The 23526-nt window shown below is 36.6% G+C and overlaps 1 protein-coding gene across 1 annotated transcript; it reads left to right on the top strand.

The window, feature by feature from the left end:
* The first annotated feature begins 1925 nt into the window (after positions 1 to 1925).
* On the top strand, positions 1926 to 22890 carry LOC138702977 (uncharacterized). Its single transcript, XM_069830424.1, has 6 exons — positions 1926 to 1968; positions 4478 to 4637; positions 8576 to 8745; positions 9924 to 10051; positions 13880 to 13984; positions 19317 to 22890. Exons 2-4 carry the CDS (start codon positions 4499 to 4501, stop codon positions 9948 to 9950), a joined length of 336 nt encoding a protein of 111 aa, XP_069686525.1. The 5' UTR covers positions 1926 to 1968; positions 4478 to 4498; the 3' UTR covers positions 9951 to 10051; positions 13880 to 13984; positions 19317 to 22890.
* Positions 22891 to 23526: the final 636 nt, after the last annotated feature.

The following is a 23526-nucleotide window of genomic DNA, read 5'->3' as shown; positions in this document are numbered from 1 at the left end:
AATTACACTAGATCCCAAATTTCTAGTTCATCTTACTTTAAAAGGAATTTCTTAGGGAATTAAAAATACTGGAACAAGAGATGAAGAAAAGAGAAACAAAAAAAATCTCTGTGAGGAAGGTAAGCACAAAATGAACTTTGAATAAGTCTAATGGTTAAATTGTGACTTAAATATACAATAGGCTAAAGTAGGCCTAAATTATATTAGTCTCTATCTTCTGATTAACTTTTAGGAATGTGCTCTATGCATTAACTTACAAATTACATTTCAAAATTCGTGCTTTTGTCTAGTGGGCGTTTCCACTCTTGGAAGTAGAAAAGATGAAGACATCAGAACGGTTTTTGCTCTGTTACCTTAAGTACACTGTTCACAGTTTGGATCTATCCTTGATTTGCAAGTAGCAGGCACTTAAAAATGCAGTGACCATTGTTACATGTTATTGTTAATATTACAACAAAATGAAAACTAAACACAATTTTCGGATATGATCTCATAGGAAAAAGCCCCAAATATTATACAAATTGTGACACACTTTGAAACTTCAGAATAAGTAAGAAAAGAAATACATTTTTGTTTTTAATGGAACAAGAAATCTGTAGGCTACATTTATTTATTACTTCTAGGCGCACTTCTAGCTGAACGGCTTTACATGCTTTTAATCTGGGTTCGGGTCCCAGCAGGTCCAAGCGGAATTTGTAGTGGACAAAAACTGTGCTTCGTGGTAGATTGTCGCGAGATATTCCAGTTTCTCCTATCCAAATTCTACCATTGCTCCAGTAATCTTCAAGTGGTGCTATGTACTTCGCTTATCATGATGCATCGAGGGCAACGCTTACAGCAGCGAAAAGAACTACAGCTTCGGTCCGCCTATCCTATTGTTGTCGCGCCACGAGATGGCACTGGCAGAGAAATACCGTATTTTCTCGAATACCCTGCGCCCTTGAATTAGCTGCGCACCCCGCTTTTGAAAGGGAAAAGAAAATATACAAAAATAAAACTAAAGTTTCAATGAACTTTATCCTGGAACAGGATGCATTTCAAGCCCATCCTATACGCACACACTAGATCGTACTCAAGAGTGAATTTGTCACTAGTTGACTTGCTTAATCGGTCGTTTATACGATATTCTGCAATATTACTTAACTACCTTAATTTTGTATGATACTACATGGTTTATTACCTGCTATCACTATTAATTTCTTAATTCTGTGCTGTTTTCGTCATCATTCTTCTACAATCGTCCTCTGTTCCTGTTCCGTCCAGCTGGTCGGAAATGCTAATGCTACACTTCTTGAAGTTCTTTTGAACATGCGTGCGTGTACATGCATTACGAATCCATTGAAAATATGACACGCAAAGTATACACTTATTACACTATAATTGAGCTTGACACGCATTAACGCCATTTGACGTGTTAAGAATTGAAATACCCGCGCGGGATGATAAAGGAATATGCTACCAACTTAGGAATTGCGCGGAAGAAAAATCGAGCAATGTGGCCAACTTCATGTGGCGCACCCCGCACACCCTCTTTTTTTTTTACTTTATTTTGAGAAAAAAGTGCGCGAGATATTCCAGAAAATAGGATATTGTAGATGGGGCGGAAGGAAGCCGTGGAATATTACAATTAACAATACTACGCGCAAGCATCCCTCCTGCCCCGCCTAGAATATTTCTTTGTCATATGGCGAGACCCGTGAGCGCGACCGTAATGACGCAAAATCAATTATACCCCCATTGGATTACAAATAGTGATTCTTCGTTTTTTAATTATTATTAAATAATATTATTTAAAGCATGTAACGGTTAATGGACAACGTACCGGTATCCTTTTTTCAGTTCACTCATGATCAGCTTTTTTCGAGTGTGTGAATTGGTAAATTGACGGGGTAAATTTTGTTCGTTTGTTGGATAACCTGAATAGTGCGATCTCCATCTTCTTCCCATTTTGACATTTGAAGCTGAGAGGTACGTATGGGTTTTTTCTTGTCTGTAAGAATTTGTAATAATTTATATTGCAAATAAATAATAGTCGTGTTTGTAGGCAACTTAAGGTTTTGCGTAAATTCAAGAACGAAAAATTTGTAGTGAAACATGAAAATATATAATCTGTAAATTTCACGTGGGTTGTTTGAGCACGAGGTGCCCTGCGGACCCCGGCCTGTCACCTAAACTCTCTCTAATCTTGTCAAAAACGTATTCACTATCAAGTCGTGCATAATGGTGTACCCGTGCTTTCACATCACTTTCCTCTGTATTAGACTATTTTAATGTGATTTTCTTACCCAAAAGTATTGAGTCGTGTAACCAGGTGGCCCGGGTTCGATTCCCGGTCGGGGCAAGTTACCTGGTTGAGGTTTTTTCCGGGTTTTCCCTCAACCCAATATGAGCAAATGCTGGGTAACTTTCGGTGCTGGACCCCAGACTCATTTCACCGGCATTATCACCATTTCATTCAGACGCTAAATAACCTGAGATGTTGATACAGCGTTGTAAAATAACCTAATAAAATAAACAAATTGAGTCATGTGACCTATTATACCCATAGCTTACTTTTTTTTCAGATAGGAAAGTACGTCCGTATACAAAAAAAGGGAAAGTAACGTTTAGACATGACAAATTTCGGCCAATTTTCGATATCGTCCCACACCACACACCGGGATTGACTTCTGATTTCAGTTTCTGTATGGGTTAGGGCATAGCTTCTAAGTGACATTGAGTCGAGGTATGTGACAAGGTTACTGGGTTAGTTGAGGGGATCATTTAAGTGATATGAGGCCAAGGAATTGTGTAGTGTGAGGAGATACCGAAGTTTCATCTTCCACTCTATTTAGTGGGAAACTTTTACATCTTACTCAAATAATCAAACTAAATTAGAGATACAATGATCACAGATTGAGTGAAAAACGTTGGCGAAGTACCTGGGCATTATCCATTAGATTTAATTTTTAGATTCATGTTAACGAAAAACTCAAAACTGAGATTTACTACAGTGGTCCAGTTGTATTCTCTAAGCTTCTTAATAAAAGCAGAAATATAAATTTGAAAACCAGCATTACATTTTACAATTGTCTAATTAGGCCAATAATAATGTACACCTGCTGCACCAGACAAATCAGAAAGAAAATTGAAAATGTCCAAAATAAAATTTTAAGAATCATTTTGGCATTACCCTATGTAACTCCGGTACATTTGTTCCATAAAGGATTGAAAATTTGTACAATTTTATAACCACAAAAATAATGTAATACTACCTGTCAAATTTAGGCAATTATAATTCGATATCAGGTAAACACAAAAGACCAAAAAGCGTCCTAATCGTGCTGGCATGGAATGGCAACGTCCCACACGTTGTACAATATATGACAAATGCTGAGCGAGACATCTGTGAACATCCCCTCTGAACAGTGTCATATACTAGTAATGTCACTACGTTCTGACCAATCATAAATTATTTCTGATTGTCGGCCAGGCCACTATCTTTACGTAGTATAGGTCCAGGGCACATTATTTTCTTTTTGAGTGTAAAGAAGCTGATATTATGTCAATCATAAATAAAACATGAAAATTACCGATCAATGGTGTTCGTCAACGTTTTAATGGACCCACACTACAAGTTAATTAGCCAATTATTCTGTCTTTATATATATCTCTCTAATTTTTTTGAAAATTATCATTCATTTTCTTCCATGGCTTCACTGCCATGCCTCTGTCAGTCTCTTTGTCTATCAAGCAGCTAAAAACTATAAACATTATAATTTATATAAATAATTGCAGTATGGTAATGTTGAAGTGGCGAACTGCATTGCCAATATTCAAGTACCTACACTCGTATTGTAAAAGATGTTTTTTCTATCGACAATTTAAAGTTAATGCAAAATAATGGAAACTGGTCCACACCTGTGGAGTAACGGTCAGTGCGTCTGACTGCGAAACCAGGTGTCCCGGGTTCGAATCCCGGTCGGGGCAAGTTACCTTGTTGAGGTTTTTTCTGGGGTTTTCCCTCAGTCCAATACGAGCAAATGCTGGGTAACTTTCGGTGCTGGACCCCGGACTCATTTCACCGGCATTATCACCTTCATATCATTCAGACGCTAAATAACCTAGATGTTGATACAGCGTCGTAAAATAACCCAATAAAATAAAAAAAAATGACCTTCATTTCATTCAGATGCTAAATAACCTAGATGTTGATACAGCGTCGTAAAATAACCCAATAAAATAAAAAAAATAAACTGCAAGATCAAAGCTTGGCACCTGAGTCTGATGATTGCACTGGTTGTCCACTGCTGTGGAGTATTCTGACCATGAAACGAGTGGGCCCGAGTTCAGATCCCGGTTGGAAGAAGCTACCTAGTTGGGGTTTTTTTCCGAGGTTTTCCTTTAACCACTTGAAGCAGAATTGCTGGGTAATTTTCGGCGTTGAACCCAGACTCATTTCGTCTTCATTAATTTCAGAGTCTTGTATCTTTAATAGTTTCAGGTCGACCAGGAGACCATGGCAGATGTGGTTCTGGGATTCGCCTACAGATGTCACCCGTCTGGAGGAGCTTCACAAATCCAGCAAGTGGAAGGGATTTCTACAGTTGACTACGGCAAACTGGGGAGTTTAGCTCCCTGGGACAGATGGTGCCTTGGTGAGTCTTGGAATCTGTGGTGCCTCTATCTTTGGGTCAAAGGATACAGCAGAACGCAAGCACGTGAATTGCAAACAGATGTCATCGATCTGAGAAGGTGGCATATTAACAGGGAGATAGAGGGGCGATTGTGGACTTCGTCAGAACTGGATGTCAGCCGAATAGATAAGATGGCACCATGCAGTGAATCACGTGCTTGCAGAGCGGTCCTGAGGACTTCAAAATCATTACAATAGAGGAGGTTGCATGCTAAGGCTAAGGCTACAGTGCTTGCATATGGGCCCTCCTCCAAAGTAAAAATATATATATATATATATATATATATATATATATATATATATATATATATATATATATATATATATATATATATATATATATATATATATAGGCTATTAACATGGAGGCATAGAGATTTATTTTTATTTTATTGGGTTATTTTACGACGCTGTATCAACATCTAGGTTATTTAGCATCTGAATGAGATGAAGGTGATAATGCTGGTGAAATGAGTCCGGGGTCCAGCACCGAAAGTTACCTAGCATTTGCTCGTATTGAGTTGAGGGAAAACCCCGGAAAAAACCTCAACCAGGTAACTTGCCCCGACCGGGATTCGAACCCGGGCCACCTGGTTTCGTGGCCAGACGTGCTGACCATTACTCCACAGGTGTGGAATGGAGGCCATCACAATTCACTCTAGCTTCTTCCCTAGTTTAAGCGAGGTGTTCAACACAATAGTCTTGGAAATTTTTGGTACCAGTATATGGGTTATAGGCATATGACTCGGTTAAGAGAGAAGTTTTATATAATATTCTTATTGAATTTGGTATTCCCAAGAAACTAGTTCGATTAATTAAAATGTGTTGTAGTGAAACTTACAGCAGAGTCCGTATAGGCCAGTTTCTATCTGATGCTTTTCCAATTCACTGTGGGCTAAAGCAGGGAGATGCACTATCACCTTTACTTTTTAACTTCGCTCTAGAATATGCCATTAGGAAAGTTCAGGATAACAGAGAGGGTTTGGAACTGAACGGGTTACATCAGCTTCTTGTCTATGCGGATGACGTGAATATGTTAGGAGAAAATACACAAACGATTAGGGAAAACACGGAAATTCTACTTGAAGCAAGTAAAGAGATAGGTTTGGAAGTAAATCCCGAAAAGACTAAGTATATGATTATGTCTCGTGACCAGAATATTGTACGAAATGGAAATATAAAAATTGGAGATTTATACTTCGAAGAGGTGGAAAAATTCAAATATCTTGGAGCAACAGTAACAAATATAAATGACACTCGGGAGGAAATTAAACGCAGAATAAATATGGGAAATGCCTGTTATTATTCGGTTGAAAAGCTTTTGTCATCTAGTCTGCTGTCAAAAAATCTGAAAGTTAGAATTTAAAAAACAGTTATATTACTGGTTGTTCTGTATGGCTGTGAAACTTGGACTCTCACTTTGAGAGAGGAACAGAAATTGAGGGTTTCTGAGAATAAAGTTCTTAGGAAAATATTTGGGGCTAAAAGGGATGAAGTTACAGGGGAATGGAGAAAGTTACACAACGCAGAGCTGCACGCATTGTATCCTTCACCTGACATAATTAGGAACATAAAATCCAGATGTTTGAGATGGGTAGGGCATGTAGCACATATGGGCGAATGCAGAAATGCATATAGAGTGTTAGTTGGGAGGCCAGAGGGGAAAAGACCTTTGGGGAAGCCGAGACGTAGATGGGAAGATAATATTAAAATGGATTTGAGGGAGGTGGGATATGATGATAGAGACTAGATTAATCTTGCTCAGGATAGGGAGCAATGACGACCTTATGTGAGGGCGGCAATGAACCTCCGGGTTCTTTAAAAGCCAGTAAGTATATGGGTTATATACAATGCATCTTTGCCATATTGTCCATGACGATTCACTGAGAATTAGAATCTTTCATAAAGTTTGTCTTTTTGGAATACCGGAGTGTTTCTACTCTTTTGATTGGTCTTTTTCCGGATCATGATGGATCCATGTCTTGTCCAGAGTTACAATACTACCCAAAAAATTGAAAGAATCGTTTTCAAAACAGTGGCACAAGAATTTTGAAAATGTTACTTGGTCGTTTCTGACCATTGTTTAACTGTTCAAGCATTTAGAGACCATTTAACGGATAATTTTCTCATACCTTGACGATGCTCGATGTGTAAGACAGTATGTCGATTTTTCAAAATCATGTTATGCACAACATGAATATTTACTGGAGTAATCCCAAAAAGAGGTCTTTCAGCATAATGTTCTTCTTTGATCTCCTTTGTCTCTCTAATTGAACATTCCGGTTTTTTTATGGTGGCATACAAAGTTCAATGATTCCTCAGTATATCCACCATATTTGTACAAATTTCTTTGCTGGACAACTCTTTCAAAGATAGATACTTTGTCACAAATTGATACTCAGTTTATTAAAATTACATTTTTTACCTAACGTAATTTCTTTAAAAATTCACAATACAAGTATATAAGTAAACTTTTTATCACGAAGCATGGCGTAATTATTTATGAAGCAACCTGATCCAAACTTTAGTGATGCCCCACTTGGATTATTGCGATTCTCTATTCACGAATCTAAATACTGATCTTGCCCATAGACTACAGCGTGTTCACAATATCTGCGTTCATTTCGTTTGTAACATTAGAAAATTCGATCATGTAACACCGTCACTAGAATTGTCTTGGAGTCCACCTAAAGAAAGAAGATTCTTCAGCTCTCTCTTATTACTATTTAAAATCATCCACACCCTCTTACCTAGCATCTCGTTTTGTTTACCTTTCACTACCTCGAACCCGGAACATGTACCTTCTCTCTATTCCTCTGCACAGAACATCCTTATACTCATAATCTTTCAGCATATCTAGTCCACGCCTCTGGAATTCTCTCCCTGACCATGTCAGAGACTGTCGGACAATATCAAAATTCAAATTTAAATTAAAAAACCACATTCTAGTTCGTGGAATTGCTTGTTGAACACATGTCAGGTTGCGCAACTTCATTTTAACCCATGACATATAGTAAATATTGTAACTATGCTGTTGTAAAATTGAAAATTAATATGTAATGTATTTATTATTATTATTATTATTATTATTATTATTATTATTATTATTATTATTATTATTATTATTATTGTCAGTTATATCATCATTGTTATCTCTGTTTTCTTTCTCTTTTTTTTTTCTTTTATTAACTTGATGAGAGCTCTATAGCGTTCTTTTGACTCTGTTGACCCTCTATAGGGCTTTAACTTAATTTGTATTATTTTCATCAGTGTTTGTATTTCTTTTTTGTATTTATATGTGCTATCTGGTAGGATGGAAGAGAAGGCCTTATGGCCTTAATCCTGTCAGATTAAATAAATAAATTATTATTATTATTGTACTGGTAACTGGTTAGACTTTTCTTTATAATATGTACCACGCCATCATGGAATACTTTCAGAATGGTCCAGAAGTGAATGGTCAATGTCTAGTAATTCAATTGTTTATGCTATTGGAATAGGACACTTGAACACGAAATCAAACACTTATATCAGTGCAATTTCCATATGTTGCTACTGCAAAATTTACTGAGAATTTAAACCACTTTTAAATAAACATACACGTTGGCCATGGCCAAGTGATTAGCCTCTCTGCCTTCTTCCACCGTGGTGACCAGATTCGATCTCTGCCTGGGTCATGATGGAATTTATGGTGGAAAAAGTGGGCGAGAGGGGTTTTTCTCAGGGTTCTTCTGTTTATCATCAATTCACTAATACTCTTCAATCACTCTCATTCTGCAAGGTCTCGAGCCTGGCCTCCAGAACATAAAAAGATATCTGAACGTTGGAAAGTTGTACACATCTGTGTTTAGTAAATGTTATTAAATAAAGATATCAGTATTGTCATCTGCCTTGTTTCAGGTATTTGGGGACAAGTATGGAGTAGATGTTTAATCTGTGGAGCAACTTGGGCAGAAGATGAGACAGCGATTCTTGAGGCACAGAATCACTTGCACAGTCAAGTGGCACTTGGAGGGGAAATGCGAAGCAATCTCGGACCACAAACCCTGTCAGCAAACATGCAAGAACTGGTAAGTAGTAAGATCGAAGTGGTTATTTTTATTCAGAACTTGTCAAATAGTTCCTTTGATATTTGCATTTCACTGACAATTATTGGTAATAATTTATTATTAGAATTCTGTTTTGATTACCATTCATATTGTTCAATTACTTATTGAACTTGATACAAATATTGTTCGTATAATATGGAATATTATTTTCATAACTCTGCTGGAACCATCATCATCAGGGATAGACAAATCTCCAAAATTTTCAGGAATCACCACATTTTACCCACACATGCAATGAGAAAACCATTCGAGCAAAGATAAAGATAGTTACAAAAATACATTAAACAATATTACAATTAATTAAAAATGTACCTACAGAGAGCAGTCCATCTGTTGAGAATTGTTGCTAATAACTACAATCTAAAAATATCACACAGGAAAACTAAAGTATTTGGCTTCTGCGGAAATAATACAATAAGAAATAAAATTGTAATAGAGGATAAGATGATTGAACAAGTAAATTCTTTTACTTACCTTGGATGCGATCTCTCTTACATATCCTCCACAGACGTAGAAAACAAGTTAAATAAATTTTTAAGACTTATTGGTACAATTAAACGTACACTCATAAATCAAGTCGACAGAAAAACTGTACTCAAATTTTACAAGACACTAGCAATTCCGACATTGTTATATGGTTCAGAAACGTGGATTCTGACTAGAGCCCAACAGAGAAGAATTGAGGCCGCTGAGATGAGACTCTTAAGGCCACTAGCAGGATTTAGACTACAGGACCATAAGAGAAACGAAGATATACGACGAGAACTGAATATCGAGAGTGTAATAACTATAATTGAAAAATATAGAAATAATTGGTACGACCATATAACAAGAATGCCCAACGACAGAATACCTTTCAGAACATGGTGTTACAGACCTACACGAAGAAGACGAGTGGGAAGACAAAGAGACGTTGGAGAGACCATTTGATGAATAAAATTCTGGAGGCGGAACAGGCCATCGGCCTAAACCTTGAAGTTATTGATGATGATGATGAATTAAAAATGTTGCACATTTGAACTTCTTACGATCACTTTTCTTAACATTGTGTGTTATCAGTCCAGTTTCCATATCTAAACTCCGAAAATTTAAATCAATAGTAACAAAATATAAAGATGTTGTCATGTGTTTTGTTTCAGGTATTTGGGGGCATTGTTATGGAGTAGGTGTTAAATTCTCTGGAGCAACTCCGTAGAAGACTAGAGAACAGTTCCTGATGCAGACGACAAGAGAGGACTCGAGACAACTGATTAATATGGACACTAAGGTAGCTATTCTCATTCACTTGTCGGATTATAAAATGGTTCACTGAACTTGAAACATTATTACCATAATGTGGAAGATCATGAACAATTCCATGTCCCTAATTGATTCACTGATGTCATGGTCATTCCTAGTCTTCGTGATCCGTTGGGGTGTAGTTGAAAGCTATTATTTTCACAAATCCAGTGTGAATATTGTTACATAAAGGGTGGGCCGAAAAGAAAAGGGTAATGAAATACTGTACCTTGATAACATTTTTTACTTACTTACTGGCTTTTAAGGAACCCGGAGGTTCATTGCCACCCTCAAATAAGCCCGCCATTGGTCCCTATCCTGAGCAAGATTAATCCATTTTCTATCATATCCCACCTCAAATCCATTTTAATATTATCCTCCCACCTACGTCTCGGTCTCCCTAAAGGTCTTTTTCCCTCCGGCCTCCCAACTAACACTCTATATGCATTTCTGGATTCGCCCATACGTGCTACATGCCCTGCCCATCTCAAATGTCTGGATTTAATGTTCTTAATTATGTCCGGTGAAGAATACAATGCGTGCAGTTCTGTGTTGTGTAACTTTCTCCATTCTCCTGTAACTTCATCCCTCTTAGCCCCAAATATTTTCCTAAGCACCTTATTCTCAAACACCCTTAACCTATGTTCCTCTCTCAAAGTGAGAGTCCCATCACCATAAAAAACAGCTTGTTACGAAACCTTCAAATAAGCCTCGGAATGGGACTGATTCTCTGGTACGACCACAGCAAAGGAATAAGGTTTTGAGATTTGGTACTTGGAATGATAACATTTTTTACACAACATAATACCTATCATACAACTGTGTGTTCTACATGTCTTTATCCATTATGTATGACATATTTTATACTCTATTGTGTATTGTTTATATTGTATATACCACTGCCACCAGTGCTTGCCCACTTACAGTGTAAATAAATACATACATCATCCTGTGACCATAGCAACACACTGCTCCCTTGTTACATTGTGCAGAACTGTTTCACTAAGATTGTCTGAACTGCATGGATTGGAGTGAAACATTTTTCTTTCAATATCCCCCACAAAACCGCATCACACAAATACAAATCAGGCCTTTGTGCTGGATACGAAAGGTCTGAATATCTATAAATCAACCGGCTGGGGGAAAAAAAAACTGTTGGGGTAGGTGCCCATACCCATGACCAGTATCAGTGTTTGCCCCATCTTGTTGAAACACTTGCTTGTCCGTATCGAGATTATCTCAAAACATGTTTGCAAATCCTCCTGAAAATCTTCAATAACTTGATCTCTGAACGCTTGTGCAGTGATGCACACTACTTTTTACATTTGTACTCCAAATAATGAGGAAATATAAGAATTGAGGACCATTTTTGCAAAACTTGCTAACTGCAAAATTTGCAAAATTGAGATTTTGATGGTTTCGTTAACATAAGGCAGGCCTCTACATGATGTTAAAGGCGTTTTAGTAAAATTTTATTATTTCTCTTCATTGTAGTGTGTCAAAGTGTGATCGTTTTTTCCAAAACTTGCTTTCTGCTATGTGAGAGTTACAGAAAAATTTTGCTTACTACAGTGTTTTGTCTCCTGTAAAATTTAATTTTTTCAGTTAGCAAGTTTTGCAAGAACAGTCCTCAATTATAAAATAGAGAATTCGATGGAGTTTGGGTAAAGGGAGTTTGTCATAAAAATGAGTTTCCATATACAGTGGGACCCCCTATTTAACATTTTTATGGTGACACAGAAGGGGTTTGCTATTTTTTGTTCAAAAAATTTAATACTTTTGCAAAAATTCAATTTACTTGTAGAAAATGCTACAGTAAGTAAATTATGGATAATATCATAAGTGGGGGGGAGGTGTGTCAATCAAGTCTTGTTATCGCCATCCAAATGTGAAGATCTCTTTTTGCATTTGGATTCCCCCCCCGCCCCTTTTTACCATTTCGTGAATTTAAATTAACATTTAAGAGAACGTGTTTTCCTTTTCACGGCCATTCTTTTTCAAGTGAAAACAATTCCGTCTCTTCACTGGAGTAGTACTGATACCATGCACTTCGCCAAGTACAACAAAGACAAGAAGCAAGTGATGCTGTAAGTTGTGAATTGTGGTGGATAGCTGTCATTGAACATGGCACACTCCATAACACATGGCCGTGAGGCAGCAGACTCTTAAAAAAAATTTTTAATTTATGTTTTACGTGTTGAATCAAAATGCGTTTAGTTTTGCATTAGTCAGGATTAATTTAAGAACGGTTTTTAACGTAAAATGGGGATTTCACAGCAAAGTGAATAACATTAAATTGAATATAAAAAATGCATTACTCATATGTAGCTAATAATTACAGGGACCTTGAAAATTTAATGTTAAATGGAGGTCACCTTAAATTGGAGTTCTACTGTAAATTAAAATTAAACTTCGGACTCTTATTGCAAATAATTTTGTACACAAATAAAACACATCAAATACAAATATTATTTTCTTTTTTGCACCTCACTTGCAGAATTTAGCTCGTGTATTCACCTGGGGAATAAATATGGGAAATGCGTGTTATTATTTGGTTGAGAAGCTCTTATCATCCAGTCTGCTGTCCAAAAATCTGAAAGTTAGAATTTATAAAACAGTTATATTACCGGTTCTTCTGTATGGTTGTGAAACTTGGACTCTCACTCTGAGAAAGGAACATAGGTTAAGGGTGTTTGAGAATAAGGTGCTTAGGAAAATATCTGGGGCTAAGCGGGATGAAGTTACAGGAGAATGGAGAAAGTTACACAACACAGAACTGCACGCATTGTATTCTTCGTCTGACATAATTAGGAACTTAAAATCCAGACGTTTGAGATGGGCAGGGCATGTAGCACGTATGGGCGAATCCAGAAATGCATATAGAGTGTTAGTTGGGAGACCGGAGGGAAAAAGACCTTTAGGGAGGCCGAGACGTAGATGGGAGGATAATATTAAAATGGATTTGAGGGAGGTGGGGTATGATGATAGAGACTGGATTAATCTTGCACAGAATAGGGACCGATGGCGGGCTTATGTGAGGGCGGCAATGAACCTTCGGGTTCCTTAAAAGCCATTTGTAAGTAAGTAAGTAATTCACCTGGGGAACAAAACTCTTTATTTGTACAAAATATGACTTAACCCCCTTTACCCAAACACCATCAAATTATACTGGATGATTTTAATGGGTTATTTATGAAAGGGCTTAAGTCTTGAATACTAAATTGTTAGCAATTTAAGAAAAACTACTTACTGGCCGAAATTTTTAAATTAAGGCTGAAATACAAATTGTATAATAAATTCTACTAAGCATTATAGAGTGTGAAGCTTAGTCCTCTTCATATCTAAATCGATGTATCTACTCCCAAAGAGCAGTATTACATTACAAACTCATTTTCACAAAATTAGCGACTTAGGCCCTTTCATAAATAACCCATTCATTTGTAATTGTAAATATTAGATGGGTGCAGTATAGCTTAGAAACAAAATTAAATTCCCTATAACATTTTTTCTAAATCACCTGTTGGACTCACTCCAAAAAATCTCCACAGCTACGAGAATGGCACATAGTCTATGGCGGAAAAAAAAAAAAAAAAGGAAGTCCAGGGAGTTCATATTCGATGATCTGGCTGGTCAACCACTTGGTCCTCTACCACAAATCCTTTTGAATGCTACATAACTTACTCTGAAATAAAACATTTCAGAAAAAGTACGGGGGTTTCTTTTTACCGTTACATTACACTCATCCAGTATTTACACTTGTGAATCACCTTGTATTTCACCTAACATTGAGCTAACAATTTTCGAACTTCTTCTCCAGATCATTTCTCCGTGATCCAGGGAAGGACCACAGTTTTTCCTGAGACTGATGAGCGAGGCTGCTACGAAGAAGTGAAGGACTTCAGCAACATGCCATAAGCTTAAGGTTCGACCATATTATGATTTAATGTATAATTAGAATACATAATATATTAGAAAGAATTGAAATAGATCATAATAGATCATACATTGGCAAAACTTATTTTCCGAATAGATCAGCAGAACGGGAAGGGATGAAAGGGTGTGGGTACACTTTCCCTTACCACGGTATTTAATGTACTGTGCCAGACTATAATCTTAGAAGTATGTTGATAACCGTGATTATTATTGATATGTTTTCATTTATTTTCTTCGTCACTTTTCACAAATTTCGTTGAACAATGGCTGATAGAGTATAACAGAACAAAACCGGGACAGTTATTCAAAGAGAAATGGTACTTGAGTAACTGATCAGTCAGGAGTAAAATTACATACAGCTAATTTTAACTGTAAAGCGAGATGCTCATCTGTAATATGGGTTCTTCTTTTTGATTTTGCAATGTTCTTTTTTTGTAAAAAATTGTTCACATATAATGTGGAGCCATACATGGCTGTGATTTTGGCTGTGTAAGACCTCATATTAGCGTATTTTAATTTGTTTAGCAATTTGAAAATATTAACACCTTCGGAATCTTTATACTCTGTTTCCAAAAAAACATGTTAAGAGATATACAACTTCCTATTGTAATCCAGGTTTTACTATCATTATTTCTAAGCCAAAAGGATTTTCATGCAATTGGAAATCAGTTTCAAGTTTCTAAATTGAACGAATCTTTTATGAAAATCTATTTGTAGTTCATTCAAGAGATCAATGTAATATAATGTGATATCTCATATAAAGTATTGCTTAATGAGCGTAAGCAAGGAAAATTAAATGTCTTCTTTTGTAATAAATTTTGATTCCATAAATCTGTAAGTAAAGGAAAAGAATAGATGCTGTCCGTGCATATGAACTACATATTTTTTATTATTCCCTTGAAGCTATCAATTTAAATTGTTGAAGTGTTCTGAAATTTCGGAAAGGAATGTCAAATCTAGCAGCCAATTTTCCTCCAACTTGGGACATTCTGTGTCCTATAACAGTAATATTATTTATTAACATGTTGAAATCCTAGGGCAGTGTAATATATTTCAAACATAGGCGACAATTACCGGCACTTAAAGAAAATTACTGCACCTTTTCCTTCATAAAAGCAGAAGTTATTTTATGCTTACCAAAACCCGACAAAGTATTTTTCCAAGGCTTTCACCTTACAGCTGTATAATATGGAGAATCTGGTGTTCTGCATCCATGTCCTGTAGGAGTTTTCGGAATTTTCGGTGTTTTAATTTGACTTTGATTTTATTTGGGTCATGGTGTCAGCAACAAACTCCATAACATATTTCATATTTTGTTGCTTTGCTCCATAGTGCTTCTTGATGAATTATAGAATGGATGAAAGTTATGTTATCACTGTTTAATTGTGAAATTACAGGAAAGTAAATGATAAATTTTAGCATAATCATAACAATAATTGATAAATCTTTTACAAGGATCGATATTCTGGTCGAAATTCACGTTTCCATGGGATTTTCAATGTCTTAATAATGACATACTATGGAGCCAACCCACCAGTGATATTAGTTACATTGTGTACAACAAAATGCAAGTCCGTTGTGGGTGGGGGTATAGCCTCTACTACTCCCCTTTGCTTGCTTCGTTTTCCAGGGGCTGGCTAGCGAGTCACAGAATGCCGACGTATGTTATAGATAGATAGGCAGGTTAAAGAGATTAGACAAATTAGATAAATAGCCTACTGAGATTTGACTGAATATGCAGATTAGGTAAATAATTATTTGGACCCAGTGGTTAAGTTATTCTTCCTGTGGATTTCTTAAATTATATAATGATGGTCATTTCAACATCTGTTACATAGATGTCTTAGCAGATATTGGCTAACCGTTTATTAATGATTTAAGTCTATTAAAAATACTCCATTGTCTGTTAGTATTTTGTTGATTAATAGATTTCATCTATACTTTGCAAAGAGTCACTACAACCCAGCACTGCGACCTTGTACAGTTACCCTTAAAAAGAATGAGACGATTCTTGGTTGTCGGAAGTTAAAGTTCTACAGCGCGGTTCACTCGATATCGACGTATAACGATAAGTAACATGACAAATAGAACAAGAATTGTTACAAGGACCACAACAAGGACAGGGATCAGAATAAGGATCACGAAGAAGACAGCCATTTAAAGCCACGATTTCACAACATAGCTCGGGTAACAAAATATCATTGCTTCTCTGTACCGAATGGCAAATGCCTGCTATCGGATCTACATTCTGGACTGCTGCTGTCACTGTCTTGTCTCTGTAGCTCATATAGTAGCGTGTCGGTTTCACCGTGTAAACGAAACGTTTCGTGTTCGATCCCAGGTAAAACTCTTTTTTTATTATTGAGGTGTAATTAATTTGTTCAGAGTTCCTCGACTGTATAATTTGTCGAAAAATATGGAATAATTTATGCCCAATTTTTTGGTCTACAAGTGGGCTGAACCTCGTCGAAAAATAAATAAATCTTACTTGGAAGTTAAAAGTATTCTTCCTGAAACAAAAATCATAAAAAACAAAAAGAGACCCGTTAACTTAAAATCTTGTCCGCATACCATCATACCTTTCTCCAATTGAAATCCACTCGATTGGTAGCGAAGGCAAGATGGTTGACAGCTTGTGCTTCCCCCAATATTTCCATTTGCACAGCCCTCCGACTCCTAATACCGCGGTTCCTCAACATGCTGATCACACTCTGTGAAGAACCGGGAAAGTTAGATGCTGCTCTTATTTCGTTAGTAGTCCGAAAGGGTCCAGTCGAACTGTCTCGAATAAGAGAGCATCCTCTTCCAATGAAGAAATCCGCAGACGCCCATGGAATAGGGCGATTTTCGACCTCCCCTGAATTTTGTAACGATGAACCCCCTCGCTGCTGTACTTCCAGGAACACCGACCAAACGGCCAGCAGATCTAGCCCCATATCCAGCCTCAACTAGAGCTATAACTCGCTGTCTCATGTCACGTCAGTTCGCCATTACGATGAGAAATGAGGGATGACGATAATACTTTGGTGTAGACAATGACTATTTAGCGTGATATATAATTATTGAAATAATGGGCATCTTGCACAGTAAGAGTTAATAAGTCAACCCTAAATTAAATATTTAAATAACAGGATATAACAGGAAGTCCAATTATTGTTGCGAAACTAATCAAATTAAATCTAATTACGTTAAGTAAACAAATCCCAAGTTATGACACCACATTGCTACAGCTAAATTCTAGGTTATTAACATAATTCATTTTAATTGTTAGTTTTTAATATATATGCATTTACATTGTATGTGTGTATGTATAAATGCATTCATTAGATTAACGTTTACAATATTATAATTTGTAATTTTGTATTGTCTGTGATCATTAACACAATCTGAGGAATTTGTAAAACTCTATTTCAACGTTATTTAGCTATTTCAAAGTTATTTAGACAAAAAAAAAATCGTTGTATAGACTAGGAATCGAACTCGCACTCTTCTACACGAGACGCAGAAGTCTTAGCGTCTGAGCTATTGAAACGACACGAAAGCTTTCCTTTCTGTGTAGAGTGTCGATCTAGTCATGAAGGTCCATTGTCGATTTAACTACACGATTTATGTATATATTTATCTTTTATTTACGTAATATTATCATATATTTTGCAGTTTTTGAAGTGAATTTCGGAACGATGCTCATAACAAACCAAATAGCCTGAATTTAAGTAACTCAATATTCGTTATCTTGTGTATCAGTGCTCTGGTCTCCGATCATGCGCAGTGTCTTACATCTGAGACTTAGGAATATTCAATCGTCTCATCCTTTTCTAGGGAAACTGTACATCTTTTGTTCTAACATTCAGATAGATGCATTCCCAACTTACACCAGCTGACTACACTGAGATTTGCTGTGTACTTGGGTTATGAAAAGGGCAACCCCGATTATTCCTAGATGAGCCCCCTCTTAAGTTTCGTTAGCTGTTGACTGGAGAATGCTAAAAAAAAAAAAAAAAAGCCAAATGCGACCTTATCTCCCACAAGTTTCACGATGGATTTTGCAATTAAAATTATCAGATCTGACTAACATTTGAAACCAGACAGCCTGCGTGTGACGGACTATATGATGGAAAGAGAAAGACAAGGACATGACAGAGAAAGGAAAAAAGACGAGGACACTATGGAGAGAAAGACAGGGACAGAACAGAGAGAGAAGAAGAAGACTCGACAGAGAGAGAGAGAGAAAAAAAAGGACGAGGACATGATGGAGAGAAAGAAAATGGCTGACAGAGAGAGAATAAGACGAAGACCCAACAGAGAGAGAGAGAAAAAAAAGACGAGGACATGATGGAGAGAAAGACGAGCACAGGACAGAGAGGAAAACAAGACGTGGACGAGATGGAGAGAAAGACAAGGACTGACAAAAAGAGAAAGAAAGACGAGGACGCAATAGAGAGAAAGACGAGCACAGGACAGAGAGAGAAAAAAATACATGGGCACAATAGAGAGAAAGACGAGCATAAGACAGAAAAGAAGACGTGGACACAATAGAGAGAAAGACGAGCACAAGACAGAGAGAAAAAGAGAAGTGGACACAGTAGAAAGACGAGCATGAGACAGAGAGAAAAAGAGAAGTGGACACAATAGAGAGAAAGACGAGCACAAGACAGAGAGAAAAAGAGAAAGCACAGAAGAGACAGAAAAAAAAAGACGTGGACACAATAGAGAGAAAGACGAGCACAAGACAGAGAGAGAAAAAGACGTGGACGTGATGGAGAGAAAGACAAGAACTGACAAAAAGAGAAAGACAAAGGACACAACAGAGAGAAAAAAGAAGAGGACGTGATGGAGAGACAGGACAGAGAGAGAAAGATGACATGACAGAGAAAGACCAGGAAATGACAAACGGGGAGAAAGATGTAACTGATCTCAGGCACATGCTGGGTTAGTACCAATTGCAAGGACCACAACCTTCCTTCCCAATCCTGTGTCATATTCTCACATTCTGCGACAGGCTGATTATCTGTCTCAAGCTCAACTGGCTGAGTGTATAGAGATGAAAGAGCATCAGAAACAATTGTTAAAAGTGTGAACACCTGACGTGTCGAAATTGTATATGAAAAAAAATTGGCTAGCAGTATAGGAGAAATTTGTATAGAGACGAACCACTTTCTCGATATCAGGACTCTGAAAGTGTGTACTTCATGATTATATCGAAATCGACTTTGTTCAGATTCACAATACTTCACATAAAGAACTAGAAACAGGAATTTCAAAAATAGAGCATGAACTTTTCACCTGACATTGTACTGATATTCTGTCGAATTTTGTTGCAGATGGTTTCTCCATGGGCCAGGGGAAGATAAGTTCTGAGACCGATGAGCAGAGCTGTTATGAAGAAGTGAACAACTTCGACATAGGTGTTGTCAGCTGAAGGTTGGAATGCAGTGGAATATGTCGGTAATGAATTGGAATGCATTGGAATGTGTGAATAATGAATTGAAATGAAAAATATAATAGAAGAGTTTAAATCAGATTACATACAGTAATTCCTCTGTATCTGCAAAGGATATGTTTAAAAACCTACTGCTTATATTCGAAACCACAAATAATGGCGAACCTTATAAATATTTGTTCGTTATCTACATACCTATGATAAAGTTTGATAAGTTAGAAACATTAAGACATTAGGAGAAACAAGTAGTAAGTGTAGGAATAATAAATACATAATACATTATTACATGCGTGAAAACATGTTATCTGTTCTCATGAACTTGAGATAGGGGATCTTCTATAAAAACTCTACACTTAAGATGCTAGGTGCTAAAGTACATAAGAAAAAGATGTGTGTGGCTGTGTCCAGGACATGACCGTAAGTTTTACATGAACACAGCAGGCTTAAATCGATAGATCTAGACGAGATCTTTTGTTTGATACCAAAATCAGTGTACTATCATATCAGAGTCGTGAAATACACTGCCTGAAATTTCTGCTAGATGTTCTTTCCAATGAGTCATGTTGTTTGTATTTCCTCCTGTAGTATGGGCTTTTCTCTGAATATAGACAGACATCTGAAATTTTAAATTAATTTATTACTAATTTTTTATTTGTCCTCAACAAATATTTATGGCTTAAATCGATAGATCTAGATGAGATCTTTTGTTTGGCACCAAAATTAGTGCACTAGCACATTGGAGTTGCTTAAACTGCACCAAAATGTCCCCAGTTGCTAAATTAATAGATATAGATGAGATCTTTTGTTTGGCACCAAAATTAGCGCACTAACACATCGGAGTTGCTTAGATAAACTGCACGAAAATGTTTGCCCACACCCAAAATGTCTGGTAGTTGCTAAATGGATAGATCTAGATGAGATCTTTTGTTTGGCACCAAAATTAGTGCACTAACACTTCGGAGTTGCTTAGATAAACTGCACGAAAATGTTTGCCCACACCCAAAATGTCTGGTAGTTGCTAAATGGATAGATCTAGATGAGATCTTTTGTTTGGCACCAAAATTAGCGCACTATCACATCGGAGTTGCTTAGATAAACTGCAGGCTCCTACCCCTGCATGCATGGCTTCAACTCAAGGTCGTGCTGCACCATAGTCACATACCTGATCGAACAAGACCATGTTTATTTCAATTGTGTTACTAGTCACGAAGTTAGTGTTGGAATGGATCACCTCTCAAATGTTTGCAGTTGCTGCAGGCTCCCACCCATGTGGATCAAACTTTAGGTCATGTTTGCATCGTAGTCATATACCTGATTGAACAAGACCACATTTATTTCAGTTGCAGTGTCAGAATGTATCATCCTGCAAATGTTACATTGACTTAAACATTATATAACTTTTCTGCCCAGGTACCCCATATATATTTCTGATTTTAAAAACTTTATTCAAGTTGGAAAATGTTGCCAAGATTAACTGCTGTTGCAGATTCTGTGGATAAAGAGGAATTACTGTACTGTATGTATGGATATGTAAAAAGATTGAATAAAATTGACAAATTAGATAAAGATTCAGGTATGATAGATTTCTGTAAAATCTTATATCATGTAATAATGGCCAGTTTCAATGATGTTTTTAGTGACTTTACAGTCCATTAAAAGTATTGTGTTCTGATATTATCTTTTCGTATTTTAACTGATTAGTGACTGAGTGCACCATTCTTGACCAAAACTGTACTGCTGTAAATTTCGAATTTCACAAATATAACATATCTAGTGTGATTAAATTCTGTGGCCAACTTCAAACATGTAGCTTGCTCTTAGGGAACATCAGTTGGTTTTCCTGTTTTCAAAAATGTTGGTGTAATCTAACTCTAAAAGAATCCTTATTTCATGATCTGAAAAATTCGGGGTTGTCTTTTTGTTCTCCATACTCATTTTAATTGTGTGTAGCATTACAAATCAAACAGAATGACCTAACAAAAATGAAGTGTGTAACAATTGGGTACCATCTGTTTTATCTTTGCTCTCCTATGGATGCTTTCCTTTATACAAATGACGTGCAATCTCGGAGTTAACCTGGCTGAAGAGGTTGTCAGAATGGGTTTCTGTGATTGAGGATCATTGTTGATTCACCACAATTGTAGTTTGACCATGGTAGTGCACGCATGTGGAGTAATGGTCAGTGTGTCTGGCTGTGAAACCAGGTGGCCTGGGTTCGAATCCTGGTCAGGGCAAGTTACCTGGTTGAGCTTTTTTCTGGGGTTTTCCCCTCAACCCAATATGAGCAAATGCTGGGTAACTTGGTGCTGGACCCCAGATTCATTTCACTGGTATTATCACCTTCATTTCATTCAGATGCTAAATAACCTAGATGTTGATACAGTGTCATAAAATAACCCAATTGACCGGTTTTTTTTTTTATTGAGATTGGTGCACTCGGCCATTATTCAAGTACTGTGTCAATGCCCTCATTAATACATTAGCATTGCTACATATTGAAAACTGTTCTTTTTTTGACCAGATGTTGCTAATATTTCCTACAGTATATGAAATTTCATTATTCGCAAAATTATACTTAAATTCCTACACATGGGATATTATAAACATACAGTATTTTTGGTGTTCTGCATCCTGAAAAACAAATACTGTATATCTAGTCTTGAGCAGCAGTGGCAGCGTGAATTTTACATGTTATTTAGCTTGCATTTGCTCTTAATTTCTGTAAATTGAATAAGCTTAAAGTGTAGAATTTTGGATTGTAAGCTTTTGATTCATTGGTTTGGAGTTCGGAATGTATTCTGTTCTTATATTAATCTTTCAATTTCATTTGAGGTTCACATTCCAGTGAATAAAATGAGTATGATGAGATCAATTTGTTCTGGGCTGAATTCTTTTATATTGTTCAGGAAAATAAGTTTTCTTGCTACCATCTTAAAAATTTAACTAACAGCACGAAAATGAAATGTTAAATTACGAAGAAATTTTTTGATAGTTGTCAGAGATTGATGAAACTGGCCATGAGTTTACAGTAAATATTTGTCATTCATGTTTTTGTTTGTGATTTAAAAGTGTAGAAAACAATATGTCTGAGTATACTGGAGTGTGTGGTGCCTGTTGGGAGGGTTTCTAGGCCTGGAGCATACATATTGTAAACTGATGTGGCAGTTAACAAAAGATTGTTAACTTACATGTGTAGTTTAGAATAGCCGTGCTACAGTCTCTGCAACTCATTTATTATTGTTAGATTTTGTACACTTGTGAATTAGGTCTAGAAACTCTCCCAACATTCACTTGGTCGCATTATTAGCTTTTAGTTCATATAAATATGTCTGAAATAGAGTGCAATATAATAGGTGTATGTTGAATGTTATACATTTTGCCAAGTGGCCAATATTACAGTTGTTTTTATGTATGTAACATGAATAATTGTGCTAAGTAAAAGCTTTGTAAGTGGAGTATCTGTGTTGTCAATGATCTTTGCCTGCCTCTCCTAAAGGGACCCCTTTTGGTTTGAAAAAATTTTCCCGCCAAAAAACTTATAATATATACGCTTTATCTGCCTTTTATAGTGGCTTGTGAAGGAGTGGTTACTCCCTGTCCCCGCATGTTGGTTTTTATATGCGACACTAGCGACTTCAAGTGTAGAAAGTGTGCAATATAGTTGGTATACAAGAGACTTGAAGTCTTCAAAGTATTGACTATAAGGTATAGCTGTAGTCTACACTGGAGAATCCTAGTGTACAAGTTAAACACTATCAGATAATGTTTAACTTGTACACTAAGATTCTCCAGTGTAGCCTACAGCTATACCTTATAGTTAATACTTTGAAGACTTCAAGTCTCTTGTATACCAACTATATTGCATAGTTTCTACACTTGAAGTCGCTAGTGTCTCATAAAAACCAACATGCAAGGGCAGGGAGCGACCACTCCTCAATCAGCTAGTATAAAAGGCACATAAAGCGTATATATTATAAGTTTTTTGGCGGGAAAATTAAAAATTTTTTAGAGGGAGGGTGTAAGGAATATATCTTATAATTCACAAAATATAGTCCTTCACAACAAAAGAAATTTATTATTCACAAGTACAT

This window comes from Periplaneta americana, chromosome 7 (genome assembly GCF_040183065.1).
Source record: "Periplaneta americana isolate PAMFEO1 chromosome 7, P.americana_PAMFEO1_priV1, whole genome shotgun sequence".
NCBI classification, from domain to species: Eukaryota; Metazoa; Arthropoda; class Insecta; order Blattodea; family Blattidae; genus Periplaneta; species Periplaneta americana.
The sequence above is the reverse complement of the archived record's forward strand: the minus strand, read 5'-3'. Positions and strand labels throughout refer to the sequence as shown.